We start from the raw sequence: 17632 nt of genomic DNA on the forward strand, positions 1-17632 counted from the left end.
TGTTTAAAACTCATGGCATTGTCGTACAATTAAATCACAGGGGGAACACAGTTTGAAATTGTTTTTTAATACATATACTAAAAATAAATACTTAAATACATTTTTAAAGACTAAATACTGCTCGTCAGGTGGGTGAGTAATTCATATTTGTCACTTGGCCTGCTTTCAAAATACTTGCCAGGGGTGAGCAGGTGACCTTAATTTTCAGCCCTGCTGTACAGTATGAAAATATTGATTCTTATCCCTCTGAGACCCACAAAAACCAAACATCCTAGTGCATTATTCTTTGCGAGTACCATGCAGATAATTATTGGCAGTAGTTTAGAATATTGCTTACACCATCAGAAACTACCGAACAGTAGATGTCATGTTATTGTGTTCCACTTATGACGTCATGCCCCGTCCATACAATTCACATAGTGAATAATATAATAATATAATAACTGTTACTGCCCTTAATGAAAGTACACCAAGTAAGAGCCCACCAGCTTGCTAAGTGTGGCCCAGCGCATGGATACAATTTCACTTCGACAATGTCACACTTGTTATACAGTGACTGTAGAAGACAAAGCATGTTAGTGATTGACAAACCATGTAAGAATCCTTGGATGATGGTTAAAACAGTTAATAATAATAACAATAAAAATAACAATACTGCTCACCCAAGACTGTGAGAGTCAACTTTCAGTAAAGCCTTTCCACATTGGGAATCACAGTCTCTCTCTTGTATGAATACGCTTGTGTCTGTTGAGATTAGTGGCAACAGAAAAGCTCTTCCCACACTGGTCACAGTGGTACGGTTTCTCTCCTGTGTGACTGCGCTGGTGTGCATTGAGACGATCTGCACGAGAGAAGCTCATCCCACACAGAGTACAGCAGAATGGTCTCTCTCCTGTGTGAACACGCTGGTGTGTGTATAAGCTAGATGCACTAGAGAAGCCCCTTCCACACTGAGCACAGCAATACGGTCTCTCTCCTGTGTGAACGCGCTGGTGTGTGTTGAGGGTAGATACCCTAGAGAAGCCCCTTCCACACTGAGCACAGCAATATGGTCTCTCTCCTGTGTGAATGCGCTGGTGTGTGTTGAGATTAGATGCCCGAGCAAAGCTCCTTCCACACTGGGCACAGCTGTATGGTCTCTCACCTGTGTGAATCTGCTGGTGCTTGTTGAAGTCAGATGCATCAGAGAACATCCTCCCACACTGGGCACAGCAGTATGGTCTCTGTCCTGTGTGAATGCGCTGGTGTGTGTTGAGATTACCTGCCCGAGAGAAGCTCTTCCCACACTGGACACAGTGGAAGAGTTTCCCTCCTGTGGGAGTGTGGTGCTGCCCAATAATCTCTGATGCCCCAGTGAAGCTCTTCCTACACTGGGGCTGGCGATGGGGAAGCTGTTTTCCACACCACAGTGGTGAGGAGGGGGAGCTGGAGGAGCTCTGTGGTCTAGGGGGTCTGGGACGCAGCTGTCTGTGCCGAGATGATGGGCTCTCCACACTCACTGCACTGTCACTCCCCCCACTGAGCCCTGTCCTCAAAGCAGCAGATTCTGGGTCACACTGTCCAGCTACAGGAAGCTCAGACCCCAGGTCATACTGTCCAGCTACAGGGAGCTCAGGCCACAAGTCCCAGGCACTGTCTGTAATATTCTCAATTTTGAGATGACTGAGTGCATCTCTGAAGGGAGTCTGTGTTCTCGGCTCCACTGTGTAAACAGACTCCAGTGTGTCATCCTCTGTTTTGATGTGATCACACAGCAGACTGGGTCCCCACTGTGTTCTGGTAGAGACCGGCTCAGCACCAGCTGCATTGGGTCCACACTCAGATCCCAGAGACTGGGTCCTGCAGAGATCCACAGTGTGGGTGCAGTCCAGCTCAGGGTCACTCTTTATGATCTTTGACCCTGTGGTGTCAGATCCCAGTGCCCCGAGTCCCTGTGTCGACCCCTCAGTGTGTGGCTCTGCCATGTGGCCAGACTCCTGTCCCCTGAGCTCCTCCTCACTCTGTCTGCTCCTGGGCTGCTCACTCAGCCCCTGGATGTCTTCAGTAGCTGTGGGCTCTGTATCCTGCCTCAGACTGGAGTCCCACTCCTGCTCCCAGGGCTGCTGCTCAATGGGAGCCCTTTGCCCAGAGTCAGGGAGAGCGCTGGCCTCTACAGCTCCTGGGGGAGAGACGACACAGGAGAACAGCACTGAGAACAGCAGCTCTGAAAACTCTGGATCAAAAGTCATTATAGCAGAACATCATTCAGAAGGGCTAATAAAGTGTCGAGTCAGCATATAAACTGGGAGCATGTATGAAGTCAGACAGTAAGAGCACAGACTGGCGCTCATAAGTCAAATGGATTTCAAGACAGTATTTCATCTCTAAATACTGTAGAGCATAGAGGAACTCTGTGTCAGAGTGCAGTCTGCCACTAGTAGAGTTGTTGCGGTGATTGTATAATCGCGATTATACACTAAATAAATTGTATCATTTTGTCATTCCACGATCATGGATTTTCACGTTTTGAACTTTTTCTAAGCAGCTTTTGAACAACAGCAAGTGTGTTTGTACATTAATTGTGTCTTCCAGTTTCGCTACTGTAGGTTTACAACAGTTCTACACCAAACTACAATCAGCTCTGTACAGATAGTAAACAAAAGCAGCCATATTTGGTATTTCATGACTTCCCAAAGCAACTTAGAGCTTAGAGCAAGTGAATGCAGGCAAATAAAAGGATGTATATTTTCGGGTAAGATGAAGCACATTTGTATCGTGACTCGGGAAAGAGAGCAAGAGAGAGCAATGTGTTAATGTGCTATTATGTGATAATTCATATGTTGTACATGTGTATACACTCACCTAAAAGATTATTAGGAACACCTGTTCAATTTCTCATTAATGCAATTATCTAACCAACCAATCACATGGCAGTTGCTTCAATGCATTTAGGGGTGTGGTCCTGGTCAAGACAATCTCCTGAACTGCAAACTGAATGTCTGAATGAGAAAGAAAGGTGATTTAAGCAATTTTGAGCGTGGCATGGTTGTTGGTGCCAGACGGGCCGGTCTGAGTATTTCACAATCTGCTCAGTTACTGGGATTTTCACGCACAACCATTTCTAGGGTTTACAAAGAATGGTGTGAAAAGGGAAAAACATCCAGTATGCGGCATTCCTGTGGGCGAAAATGCCTTGTTGATGCTAGAGGTCAGAGGAGAATGGGCCGACTGATTCAAGCTGATAGAAGAGCAACTTTGACTGAAATAACCACTCGTTACAACCGAGGTATGCAGCAAAGCATTTGTGAAGCCACAACACGTACAACCTTGAGGCGGATGGGCTACAACAGCAGAAGACCCCACCGGGTACCACTCATCTCCACTACAAATAGGAAAAAGAGGCTACAATTTGCACAAGCTCACCAAAATTGGACAGTTGAAGACTGGAAAAATGTTGCCTGGTCTGATCAGTCTCGATTTCTGTTGAGACATTCAGATGGTAGAGTCAGAATTTGGCGTAAACAGAATGAGAACATGGATCCATCATGCCTTGTTACCACTGTGCAGGCTGGTGGTGGTGGTGTAAAGGTGTTTGGGATGTTTTCTTGGCACACTTTAGGCCCCTTGGTGCCAATTGGGGATCGTTTAAATGCCACGGCCTACCTGAGCATTGTTTCTGACCATGTCCATCCCTTTATGACCACCATGTACCCATCCTCTCATGGCTACTTCCAGCAGGATAATGCACCATGTCACAAAGGTCGAATCATTTCAAATTGGTTTCTTGAACATGACAATGAGTTCACTGTACTAAACTGGCCCCCACAGTCACCAGATCTCAACCCAATAGAGCATCTTTGGGATGTGGTGGAACGGGAGCTTCGTGCCCTGGATGTGCATCCCACAAATCTCCATCAACTGCAAGATGCTATCCTATCAATATGGGCCAACATTTCTAAAGAATGCTTTCAGCACCTTGTTGAATCAATGCCACGTAGAATTAAGGCAGTTCTGAAGGCGAAAGGGGGTCAAACACAGTATTAGTATGGTGTTCCTAATAATCCTTTAGGTGAGTGTATATATTCGTAAGTCATAGGCATATATATACACACACACACGCACACATTTCAAAAATTGCTGGCGCTACAATAGTTTTAAAAGACCTTAAATGCGGGGTGCCTTATCCCAGGGAGTTTATATAAAACAGATTTTCCTCTAATGGAAAACCTTTCAAGGAAGGATGGACAGCAGCTCCCCATCTAAAAACAGTCCACATTCACCGATGTCACAAAAAACAAAGTGAAACAAACTATTTTATGCTATTAAAATAAATCGTTGAGTCACATTTCCTACATGGTATAATAACAAAACTTGTTATGCTGGCAGAGACAGGTCTGTAACCAGACACGGGTTAATCGTTGCTTAGTTGGTAAGCATAGCTGTTCAACATACACTCACCTAAAGGATTATTAGGAACACCTGTTCAATTTCTCATTAATGCAATTATCTAACCAACCAATCACATGGCAGTTGCTTCAGTGCATTTAGGGGTGTGGTCCTGGTCAAGACAATCTCCTGAACTCCAAACTGAATGTCTGAATGGGAAAGAAAGGTGATTTAAGCAATTTTGAGAGTGGCATGGTTGTTGGTGCCAGACGGGCCGGTCTGAGTATTTCACAATCTGCTCAGTTACTGGGATTTTCACGCACAACCATTTCTAGGGTTTACAAAGAATGGTGTGAAAAGGGAAAAACATCCAGTATGCGGCAGTCCTGTGGGCGAAAATGCCTTGTTGATGCTAGAGGTCAGAGGAGAATGGGCCGACTGATTCAAGCTGATAGAAGAGCAACTTTGACTGAAATAACCACTCGTTACAACCGAGGTATGCAGCAAAGCATTTGTGAAGCCACAACACGTACAACCTTGAGGCGGATGGGCTACAACAGCAGAAGACCCCACCGGGTACCACTCATCTCCACTACAAATAGGAAAAAGAGGCTACAATTTGCACAAGCTCACCAAAATTGGACAGTTGAAGACTGGAAAAATGTTGCCTGGTCTGATGAGTCTCGATTTCTGTTGAGACATTCAGATGGTAGAGTCAGAATTTGGCGTAAACAGAATGAGAACATGGATCCATCATGCCTTGTTACCACTGTGCAGGCTGGTGGTGGTGGTGTAATGGTGTGGGGGATGTTTTCTTGGCACACTTTAGGCCCCTTAGTGCCAATTGGGCATCGTTTAAATGCCACGGCCTACCTGAGCATTGTTTCTGACCATGTCCATCCCTTTATGACCACCATGTACCCATCCTCTGATGGCTACTTCCAGCAGGATAATGCACCATGTCACAAAGGTTGAATCATTTCAAATTGGTTTCTTGAACATGACAATGAGTTCACTGTACTAAACTGGCCCCCACAGTCACCAGATCTCAACCCAATAGAGCATCTTTGGGATGTGGTGGAACAGGAGCTTCGTGCCCTGGATGTGCATCCCACAAATCTCCATCAACTGCAAGATGCTATCCTATCAATATGGGCCAACATTTCTAAAGAATGCTTTCAGCACCTTGTTGAATCAATGCCACGTAGAATTAAGGCAGTTCTGAAGGCGAAAGGGGGTCAAACACAGTATTAGTATGGTGTTCCTAATAATCCTTTAGGTGAGTGTAGAACAATAGCTATCGGTATGGGATTCTACAATACTAACTCTGCATGTATCTGCATCTATGTGGTGTAAGTGATATAATTGTTGTTCACTTCTATTTGCAATGCAGTCTAAGCAGGTAAGTATATGAATTTGTTTTTGTCTGAGACAAGGTCGCAGTCTCTCACTGTATGCTTCTCTGTTGACATTTCATCTGTTCGTACACCTGCAAAGCAAACACCAGCTTCTCGAGTTCAGCCATTTTCTTTGTTATAGGTAATTTTTTCGAGCTCCGAACACTGGAACACTTTGTGGTCTGAGGTCAGAAATATCAAGTAGGAATTTCCCACATCCATTTTGTGTGGAACGTAGCATTAGTACAGGTGTAGGATACAATATTTCCCGGCCATACAAAAGTTCCCAGCCCTATTTCTGGTTGCCACAGAGAGACACAGGAAAGTACAGGTGAGAGGCAGCCATCTTGTTGTTTGACTAGTTTCAGACCAGTCATAGCATTGCTCATTTTGTTTTAAGTTTGACGTAATTGAAGTTAGCATTGTCTGTAGTTTGCCTAAATTGGTCAATTCAATTCAATTCAGCGGCTGAGTTGGTGAAAGTAAACAGGTTGTAGAAGGGAGATTGTGTCGAGGACTAGCAGGAATTCTGTTGCAGGAGGAGCCAGGTGTGGCCTGTTAGGTGTGAATTGGGGGTAGGTAGACAAAAGCTACTTAAAGCAGCTGCTGAGAAAGAGCTGTGGTGTTTCTCGGTCACAAAAGTTAAGCAGTTGACTAGGCAACAGGAACCAAGGGACTTTTAAAAACAAAAAAACAAACTACCATTTAGAAGCATGTGGCCACTACACTGTCAGGTTTGCAGAATGATTGCCTTCCTGGATGAACTCATCCAAAAAGTTTTCATTTGTGAATGTTGTCGACAGGTTGAAATCTTAGAGATCAATGTTCGTGATCTTGTTGATCTGCTCTGTATTAGGGATATAGATGAATTGGTCAATCAGCCCATGAGAGAGATGGTGTGCATGCCAGAACCTAGGAGAGTTGAGACCTCAGAGCAGGACAGCGTAGAGAACTGCTGGGTTACAGTAGGTCGTAACCGCAGAACAGGGCATGCACAACCCCTAGAGACGCACCAAGAGCTAGAATTGCCCAGCAGGTTCCAACTAGTGGACACCGAGTTGGACTGTGACAGCTCAGAGGGTGATGGGGGGGCAGTTGAGCACCAGAGCACCATGGTGCCCACTCCCCCCCAGAAGAGGGAGGTAGTTATAATAGGAGACTCAATTCTTAGAGGTGTAGATCACACAGTGTGCTCTAGTGACAAGGAGACCCGCATGGTATCTTGCCTGCCTGGTGCTCAGGTTCCAGATCTCCCTAAACTAGTAGACGGGCTACTGGCCAAAGCCGGGGGGAATCCACTGGTCATGGTCCACATTGGAACCAATGACATAGGAAAAGATAGGGCAGAGGTTCTGCAAGACAAATTTAAAGAGTTAGTAACAAAACTAAAGAGCAGAACCTCCACGGTCGTTTTCTCCTAAATACTTCCGGTACCACGTGCCAGGCCAGGGAGACAGGCAGAGATTAGAAAGTTTAACACGCGGTTGAAATCTTGTTGTGGGGAAGAGGGGTTTAGGTTTATGGAGCATTGGTCTTTCTTCTGGGATAGGTGGGACCTGTACAAACCGGACGGTCTACATCTAAACAGAAGGGGGGAACATGCATTGGGAGAGCGTATGGGCAGAGAAATTGAGAATCATTTAAACTAGGGACCAGGGGGGCAGGGAGCTCTGACAATGGGAGATGTTCCTCTAAGGAAAGAAAACAAAGGGAACCCGCTAGTAGGAAAGTCCTGAAATGTTTGTACCTCAATGCCAAGAGTATAAGGAACAAGATGTTGGACCTAGAAGCCACAGTGCTGGCATGTGACTATGATGTTGTAGGAGTGACGGAAACATGACTTACAGAAAATTATGGGGATGAATACAAGTTGAAAGGATACACAAAGTTTAGGAGAGACAAGCAAAACTGAAGAGGAGGTGGGGTAGCATTATATGTGAAAAATGACATTGAGGCAGAAGAACTAAAATTAGACCCCAGTAACGGAACAGAATCTTTTTGGGTGAAACTTTTGGACAAGAGATGTGGAGAATTAGCAGTAGGAGTGTTTTACAGACCACCCAACTCAGATATTCATCAATATGTTGCATTGTACAGTGTAATCAGGACTGCATGTAGCAAGGATGTGGCTGTTATAATGGGGGATTTCAATTTCCCAAACATAGACTGGGAAAGCCCGGTTGGGACTACAGAGGCAGAGATAGAGACGGTCGATGCTTTCTAACTCAATTTGTCAGGGAACCAACCAGGGAGAGTGCATGCATTGACTTGATCTTTTCAAATGACCAAGATAGAGTCAGAGGGACAATAGTTAGAGAACCAATGGCAAATTGTGATCACAACATGGTTAGCTTTGAGGCACATCAAGGCCCAAGTCTAAAACAATGGTCTACAATTTCAGAAAAGCAAACCTTGAAGGTATGAGGCGGCACTTAGAAGAGGTAGACTGGAGCACACTGGATACTGATTCAGTTGAAAATGGATGGTTATATTTTAAGAATATACTACTTGAGGCTCAGGAGAAATGTGTTCCAAAATTTAGCAAATTAAGGACCACAAAACAGTGGCCAAAATGGTTTAATAGAGGTATGTGTAAGATATTATTTGTTAGAATGTATTTTTCTATGGGAAATTCTGTTCTATCTGGTTCGGTAGAGGAAACAGACTTCCTTCCTTTTATCTAAGCTCCCTGGTAGCCACTGGTAGCCTCTGCTAGCCCCCAGTAACCTTATCTGTCCAGAAGACCAAAGGACCCCCACACTTCTAACTTACATTAGCATAAAGTGCCCAAGTCATGGTGGTGGCAAAATGCTACTGGTTGGAAGGAAACCTTATAAAAGAAAAAGAAAGAGAAGTTTAGGTCTCATAACTTCTTCATTCATCAATGAGACAATACAAGACAGAGCAGGATGAGAGCAGAGACAGAGAGAGACACACCGCTTCCTGCCTGACCAGACCTAAAGCTGCCTTTTGAGAGTACAAAGGAGAAAATGGGTATTATCTGTTTCTTACTGTAATCCAGCAGAAGCTTAATATTACTTATTTTCAGTAATATATTTGAATGATATTAGTTTCCTATTTTTGTCAAAATAAATGATTATTGCACATCTGTGACTTGACCACACCTTCCCTCTAAAAAGAATCTTAAAAGAGAAACCAACTGACCATGAGTTTTCAGTTCAACTATTTATTTAGATTGACTGAAAAACCAAGCATATCAAATTCTCTTACATGTGCAAAAAAATATCAAGAGGAAGAAAATGTTGTATTCTAACTGGAGTGAGGTTGTTAGTGAGTTCCACAGGGATCAGTATTAGGGCCTTTGCTTTTTCTAATCTATATTAATGATCTGCACTCTGGGATAGTTAGCAAACTTGTCAAATTTGCCAATTATACTAAAATAGGTGGCTCAGCAGATACAATCTCGGCAGCACAGGCTATTCAAAGGGACTTAGATAATACTCAGTTGTGGGCCTACACCTGGCAGATGAAATTCAATTTGGACAAGTGCAAGGTAATACATGCAGGTAACAAAAATGTCCACTATAATTAGACTATTACACTTGATTTTTTCCTGTTGCCCCCATTCACAATGGGTTTGAATGCCGGAAAACTGCCCGCAAGGATGCATTTACACAGAAAACAGATTGCTTGCAAGAGCGCTGTGGCCATGTGTACAATACGCGATAGCCCGTATTGACGTCATTATTATTTATTGGCAGACGCCCTTATCCAGGGAAACTTACAAATAAGAGCAATACAAAATGCAAAACTACAGTACAGTTCAAAGCATAATGCAATTTACAAAATCAAATTTACACACGTGTATAGGAAATATAAACAATACAATGTAGTCATATGTATTTGTTATTGCACGCGTTATGCTGCCATTTCTTATATGCATTAATCATGTAAAATGTAAATATCCGGTGTTTTATTGATACAAAAGCAACCGAGCTCACTTGATTATTGCAATATGATCTGAATCCTGAGAAAACACTGAAGTGAATCAGGAAAACGAACCTGAGTTACGAACTGATCACGTTTATACACAATACAGGTGTGAATGGCGAGTTCACGGATACATTGTTTCAAAGGAAACGAACCGAAAGGATTTCGTTTGAAAATAACCCACCCAGATAGCACGGGACGTTGGGCCGACATCGGCATATGGCTGGCATGGATGGACAGCAGCCTCTGTCGGGGGGGTGACGCTGACGTCGGATTATGGTTGGCATGGTCGGACAGCAGTAGGTCGGGGAGGTGGAGGATGACCGACGTCGGCATATGGTTGGCATGATCGGACTGCAGCTAAGGTCAGCGAGATGGATCATGTCCGACTAAATGCCGACAGACACGATATCAGTGCAACTTGTTTTAATGCATTGACCTATATAGCTTTAAAATATCACACGTATGCATAATAATCATAGTAAATATATGTGATGATGTGAATAATAATCATGGAAAATATATTTGATTGTGTCAGAATGTGCAGCTTATTGAACGCGCTCGAGCGCTCTTCCTCGAGCCCACAGGCGTCTCCTCAGATGACGTCAGAGCGGAGAGCCGTTCATTCACGACTATTATTAAAATATTTAAATATGCTGTTTAAATGTACTGAAAAGTATAATATGTAATTGTCTGAAGTACCGGGTTGTATGTATGACACATTAACTGTGGTTGTTTTCAAAATAACATAAAATATCAATGATAGGATTCTCATTTTCTGTAACGCTGAATGGCTTAAAGTGTAAATGACAATATATAGCCAGTTGAGTAATTAATTATGTAGCGAATATATTTCAATTTGTAACTCATTTGTCAGAAGTTAAAAACAGAAGTGTTCACATGTTCTTCGCTTGGTATTTTTCTTCAGTAAGTCGGTTTCATTAAGTCCAGGCGTTGTGTGTGAAGATGCCACAGAAACGAGTTGCTTGTTTGTATTTGTAAGAGGACACTGAATTAGCCAACCATGTAACTTAATGGCTACAGGACAGAAGGGAACATTCACATAACTATTTTAAAAGTTGTCAATACTGACAATTAAAATTACAGTTATAAGAATGACGGCTTATTAAATGCCTTGTAGTTTAGTTATTTTTCGTTTATCTGTTTATCTAGAATTGAGCCAGACGTGTCCAGAGGATTCAGGCACTCGATCACTGAGAAGCAAGACCAGACATTTAAAAGAATAAACGACAAACGTTTCATCTACTATTTGTGAATAAATTGGTGCTTATTATTCCTTAATGTGTAATTTAATTGGCCTTGGTTCTGTTGAGCATGTATAAGGCATCAGCTTTTTAAATAACCTTGTGAGTTGGATAATGAAACCATTAGAAATACTCTCAAGTTTCCTGCATCCCTACCTCACAGGGAGAGAGCAAACGAAGCATTGACACAATGACTGCAGTTCTGCTCTTCTGCAATGTATTTCTACAAGATCAAAAATGGGCTCTGAAAATATTGCAGGCTACAGGACGAGCATAGCGGATACAGGATAAAAGCAAATAATACTTTTGGGGATGAACATTTGCAGGTCAAAACACGGATGTAGCGACCGACGTTGGACCGACGTCGGGCAGTCGTCGTTTTGCTCATCGGGCCAACTTAGGCACTATAACGTCGTGCCAACGTTGGCCAGATGAGCAAAAAAGACGTTGGCCCAACGCTGAGGGGTAACACGTTTTCCTGTATAGAGATAATATATTTTGTATGATTTATTGGTACATAACTTCTGACATGTGACAATAGCATTACATACGCCAAACTGTTGATTCATCAATAAAACTCAGAATTGCTACGACTATATTATTTTCAACCTCCGCCATTTCTAACAATCCAGTCCGTTTCTCGTTAGGGTCACAAGTTCTTGTTCAAAGCAATCGCTGCGTCCCAAATCGCAACACTCTCTCCCTACACCCTTCCACAAGTGTACTTTGCGTGACGTTGTGCTGACGTCACAGAGTGTGCAATTGAATGAGGAGGGTGTAGGTGAAGCTAAAAGCGCTCAATGGGACACATTCAGCGCCAGCATTTAGCGCCTTTACCTTTGAACGAAAAAGTACCTACCCAGTCTTTTCTTGTCATCTGTCTCTGTATTTAATCAAAATAATAATTCTGAAATACGTTGCTCGTTAATATCACCTCCTAGTTTCATAGGCTACTACTTCAGTAATTAATTAATTGATAGCTGCCTATTTTTTGGCAGAACTTTCGAATCGTATATTTAAATCATGATTATATAATAATTTTATTTTAAATATCTATATATTATTTCCTTGTAGAAATTGTTAAATTATGTATCAACTCTATAGCTAACATTGCATTACATTTATATGCAACCGCCGCTGCCATATTTTCAAAATTGACTTGTCTCCGCCTTTAACGCAAAGAGTTCTGGTATTTGAGCGCTAAAACACTTCTTTGTACTGCACTATTTTGTACACTCCGTCGAAGGGAGCATTGAAGGCCACAAACAGCTCAATTAGGCTCCTTCACTCGTTCACAAAGGTATTGGGACAGCCCTTAAGATGGCCACCGTAGTACTTCCACCCCACAAGGTAAGGGAACGACGGAACAAGTGTGCGATTTGGGACGCTGTATCCTACACCGGTACTAAAGCTGGGGATCAGCTAATCTCCAACTCTGCTCCGCCTCTTTTTTTTAGTTGCTGGAGCTGGAGCACAAGGACCTTGACGATGGCCAGTAGGGTGCTGGTCGTAAAGGCCATCCTCTTCCCGATACTCCTCTACATAGGAATGATCTTCCCCCAGACAAGATCGTCGCAAAACTAGTGACCAGGATCATATTTCAGTTTGTCTGGGGGAGCAAAATGGAGAGGCTGAAAATAGTGCAAATGGTGAAGGGTACCCTGGATGGAGGCAGGGGGGTCCCGGACGTTGTGCGGCTGATAAAGGCACAGGGGCTGGCCTACGTGGTCAAGAACATCCAGGCTGCTGGCAAGAAAGTGAGTTTTATGAACCGCTTTTATTTTGCCAGCAGCCTGAGACCATTCGGCCTCTGCGCCATGGATAACACCAGGCCGCACTCGTGGGATCCCCCGCCGTTCTACAGGGCGCTCCAAGCCTTTGCGCTTGAAGTAGACCTCCATAAAGTCGTGCTGGCCTCCTGGGATTATAAGACCATTTGTAGCCAGATGAGATCTACCCAGGAGACCAGCCGGATAGAAGATTTCCCTCCCGAAACCTGCCGGTTTATCTGGGCTAACGCTACACACGTTTGCCTCACAAATACGAGAGAAAGATGTCTCCTGGATGGCTGTGAGTCGGTGTCTCCCCACCCGAGTGTTCATGCACAGAAGGGGCCTAGCCCCTTATGACATCTGCCCCTACAAGGGTTGCCTGGGGAAGGAGACGGAGGCTCATATCTTTAGGGATTGCCCCTCCACCTACAGGGTCTGGCTCCTGTTTGCCGTTCCTGTGCGGGCGACCGCCCAGCAGATCCTATATGGTCCAGCCAGGGGATTGACATCTTCTACCCTGAGGTGCTGGTGGCGTGTCGTCTGCACAGTGAAACAGGCCCTGTGGGAGGGACGGAACATCTGTCTTTTTAACAAGCAGGAGCTGGACCCAACTGTCATCGCGCGGAGGTCATGGTACTTGTGAGGGATTATGTCAATCTGGAGGTCCATCAGAGGGGCAAGGAGGAAGCCTTTAGGAACTGGCAGATACAAGATCTGGGGGAGCTCAGGATCCACAGGTGGGGATTCCGAGATCTGTACACTTAGTACAGAGCAACTTCCCTTGTAAAGCTAATATATCTCATCAATAGGCCAGATGAACGAAACTGATCGAATCTCCAATCCAGTTTAATCATGGGCAAAGTATTAAATTATTATTAATCATAATAATTAATTTGTTAATATGCCGACATTAATAGCTAGAAACCAGAGCTTTCCTCTGGTTGCCTCTCCCGCATTTTGACGTATTTAAAATTTTAATTCGCGGTGAATTATGATTAGTCTTTGTATTGATGTCGGGTGGTCTTGTGGCGGTCTGTCTCTACACCCCCACGCAGGCTCGGACACAAGGAACTGCGGTAATAACAGGTTCATTGATTACACACACACGCCCAGAAGTCTGCGTGATTACTTAACACACAACATATCTACTAAAATAATGCTTTATTTTCCCAGTCAAGATAATAGCAGCAAGTTAATGTGCAAAGACAGAATACGGTTATTAATTAGTATCCTGGCTCGTGTAAGAAAAAAATGTGATTAAACAATCAAACAAGCAGTGCGAAGTATTTTGACCCACAATAATAATATAAAGGAAATCACACTACTACTACTACTACTACTACTACTACTACTACTACTATTAATAATAATAAAAGCAAATAAAATAAAATGATTTGGCCTAATAGATCGACTCTCCGTGATACTGATATATGATATATGATGATTATTATTATTATTACTATTATTTCATATATGGTGCACAGCTTACCCCCTTAAGTGACATATACTGCAACAGCACAGGGGATATTATTATTAATAATAATACTACGAATATAATCATGTTTTTATTGCAATACTATAGGGCTTGATTGCTTTGTGTATTGCCAGACTACATTTAAGCACAGTGTAAATCCCTGCTAACACGCAATGTTGCCATAACGTTGTGGCAACGTTGTGTGTTAGCTGGGACGTGACTGCTTTGTATTGTAAATCGCCTTGATATGTCCTTGATCATGTCGGCTGATCTCCTGGCTTAATCATGTTTTGCTGTGGCCAACTGGACTTATATAAAAATAAAGTTATTGTCTCTGATCTCTGGGCGTCACCTAATGCCACCGGGCGCCTCCGGGCAGGTTAAGGTAGTCTAGTGCCTCGGTTCTGCCGGCTTAAGCTCCGTGTCTGCCGTGCCGTCCTCAGACGCGTCCAGAGCTGCTTCTGTAACCCAGGCCGCTGTGATCCGTCCCTCTGATGCAGGAGCAGCGACTGTGGGTTTGGTTTGTGTTTGTGTTAAAAACAGAGACAGAGATCAACACTGCGAGCGACACAGCCTGAGTGGAGAGGACTTTTGTGTCTGTTTTATTATTTGTGCTTTACATGATTTTAAACAGCGTAATAAATGCACGTTTCTGTTCAGAGATATTAGGAAGAGCTAAACGTGTATACAACATTATATTCAGACACGCATGTTCCCATAAGAATACGTTTCCATGTGCAACAATAAAATAAATAGCAAATATGTATTATTATTATTATTATTATTATTATTATTATTATTATTATTATCGTCATCATAGTATATGTATTTTAAACGGCACAGCGTGACTCCCTTAATTTATTACTTACTACAGATTTGTAACTGCAGAACTACTTTTTGCCGTATTATTCATAATTTACTTAGCAGACGTCCTTAACCAGGTCAAGTTACAGTTGAAACAAAATACACACGTTTCACGATTAATCATCCAGATACAATATAGCAGGTTTAATTTAACTAAAGTATGCGCGTCTCAGTCATGGCGTTTATGGACGCATTTATTAAACCAGTCCTTTATGTTTTAGAGGGAAACCCAGATCTGCTGTATTTATTTATTCATTAATTTAACTTGTAAATGGGCACACGTTAACTGAATCATGTTCGCCTTCACACTGATTGTCTCTGCAGATTGATTGTCCTGCACACCATTCACACAACACAGCCTGAAACACCGGCCAGCTGTTCATAAAATATTAATAACATCGGCTGCGATCCAATTGTTATCCTTCAGTTTATTTTAACTAGTCAGGCACTGCACCGGTCCTGTGAAATCCAAGTGTTTAATGCACTCGGATATTAACTGTAAGCAGTCATTGTTTCTGTACGTGGATTTCACTCCATGCTGCTAATAAAACTGTAATTTCTTCGTGATCGCACACGGCACTTGAGATTATATCTTCCGACACAATGTAACTGATCTCCTCCCTGTATCTCAGTCCAGCGCACTGCTCTTTTCTGAAAGTGAATCATGTCCTCAGTGGGGACGGACGTTACGGACATGTCCAGCACCAGCAAGTTAACTGGCAACAAAATACGGACGGGTCCGGACGCTCAGCCAGTGGAAACGGGGCATATGTGATCTCCGGGCAGGTTTTAGGACTACCCGTCTGAATGTAATGCCTATACACGCTTAGTTCTTCCCAATATCTCTTAACAGAAATGTGTATTGATTACGCTGTCTTCAATCATGTAAAGCACAAAGAATAAAATAGACACAAAAGTCCTGGCCACATCAGGCTCTATCGCTCGTAGTGTTTTCTGTGTTTGTTTTTAAAACGAAACACAAACCAAACCCACAATCGCTCTGCTCCTCCCACAACAGGGACGGACTTTCTACAATGGCCTGGTTTAAAATAAAGCTCCGGCACGCTTCAGCCAGTGGAAACGGGGCATTATTGTGCCCACTGTCGGGTTCACGACCCCCGCGTCGCTCCGGACAGGAACGCTCCAGACTCGCGCGCAGCCGCAGTGTTCCAGCGCAGCCGCGCGCCCAGTCTGTCTGATCCCTCTTGTGCAACCGAACCGCCTGCAGTCCCGACTGGGCTGGGTTTATCACGTCCTGCAGCACTTCGACTAGCTCGGCGAAACTTTAGTCTTTCGTCTTGCCGGGTGCAATACATGTTTAAACAGTCCGTGTGCTTCAGATCCTGTTACACACACAAATACTCACACGTTTGTGGTCTTCTATCACATCTGCATCCAGCAGTAGCTCGAGCCTCTCAATATCACATTCATAATCTTCTCTCTATTCTCTAACCTCGGCGATTGTGCCAGTGAACATATACACACACACACATACAGGCGCTGTGCTACACACACTGCTGTCCCTCCGCAATTCTACCGGTTCATAAGGTTCCTACCTAGAACTATTACACAACAATAGTCATAATGTGTCAATTGCAACGAACTAAAAGCTGCACTAACTGGAGATGATCCTGTGGATAGTGCGTAGTTCCGTATAAAACTACTATGCATGTTAAATACCCACGTTAAATATCCCCAGCTGCGGACTAAAACAGGTCTCTATGGCAACGAACCCCAAAATCACAGGAGCTGCCTCTAGAGGAGACACAGTACGGGACAATAGTCCTACTACAGCTACAGACGAACTATGCATAGTACCGTACTGGCATGTTATTGTTTTTTTTTTCTGTTGTAAACACCTCTGTGAAATACTCATTTAGAACATTTGCCACATCTTGTTCGTTTCTCAAGATCCAGATTTTTAGCCTTTATCTGTTTCACTTCCTCCTTTATTGACCTCTTGCTGTTGTAGTATTGAAAAAAGCTCTTTGCATTAGTTTTGTCTCCAAGAGGTATGTTTCTTTCTATTTCCCTCTTTGCTTTCCTGATCCCTCGCTTAACATCTCTTTGGAGTTCTAGATATTCTTTGTATTTGGTTTCATCTTTATCTATTTTGTATGTGCTATACAACATTTTCTTTCTCCTGGTATTTTTTTTGCATACTTCTATTAAACCATCTTGGCCAGTGCTTTTTTGCTCCTCACTTTGCTAAGTTTTGGTACAAATTTCTCCTGAGCCTCAAGTAGTATATTTTTAAAATATAACCATACATTTTCAACTGAATCTGTATCCAGTGTGTTCCAGTCTAACTATTCTAAGTGGATCAAGCGGTGAGGCAAATTATTGAAATGATGGGTGCTAGCGCTAAGCTAGGTGAGGGAGAAGAGAGGAGTGGGGAAGAGAAAGGTTTCTTTACATGATTGTTACGGAGCGGGTAATTGCCCTCACAGCCATTATGGCATTAACCATTATTTCAATTAATGTGAGGAGCATTGCTGAGGTGAAAAAGAGGACCGATGTTTTAAACTCTCTGGCTGGAATGAA

The 17632-nt window shown here is 43.2% G+C and overlaps 1 protein-coding gene across 1 annotated transcript; it reads right to left on the bottom strand.

Annotated features, from left to right (window-relative positions):
• Window positions 1-52: 52 nt before the first annotated feature.
• Window positions 53-16707, bottom strand: LOC136767690 (zinc finger protein 664-like). The gene is made up of 2 exons (XM_066721639.1): window positions 16455-16707; window positions 53-2158 (listed from the first exon to the last, which is right to left on the bottom strand). The coding sequence occupies exon 2, from the start codon at window positions 1962-1964 to the stop codon at window positions 711-713; it is 1254 nt and encodes a 417-aa protein (XP_066577736.1). The 5' UTR covers window positions 1965-2158; window positions 16455-16707; the 3' UTR covers window positions 53-710.
• Between the last annotated feature and the right edge of the window lie 925 nt (window positions 16708-17632).

The sequence above is a fragment of the Amia ocellicauda genome, chromosome 14, assembly GCF_036373705.1.
Source record: "Amia ocellicauda isolate fAmiCal2 chromosome 14, fAmiCal2.hap1, whole genome shotgun sequence".
NCBI lineage: Eukaryota > Metazoa > Chordata > Actinopteri > Amiiformes > Amiidae > Amia > Amia ocellicauda.

What these genes read in the sequence shown, in the direction of transcription:
- LOC136767690 (XM_066721639.1), bottom strand. Translation starts at nt 1,964, where the DNA reads ATGGCAGAGCCACACACTGAGGGGTCGACACAGGGACTCGGGGCACTG.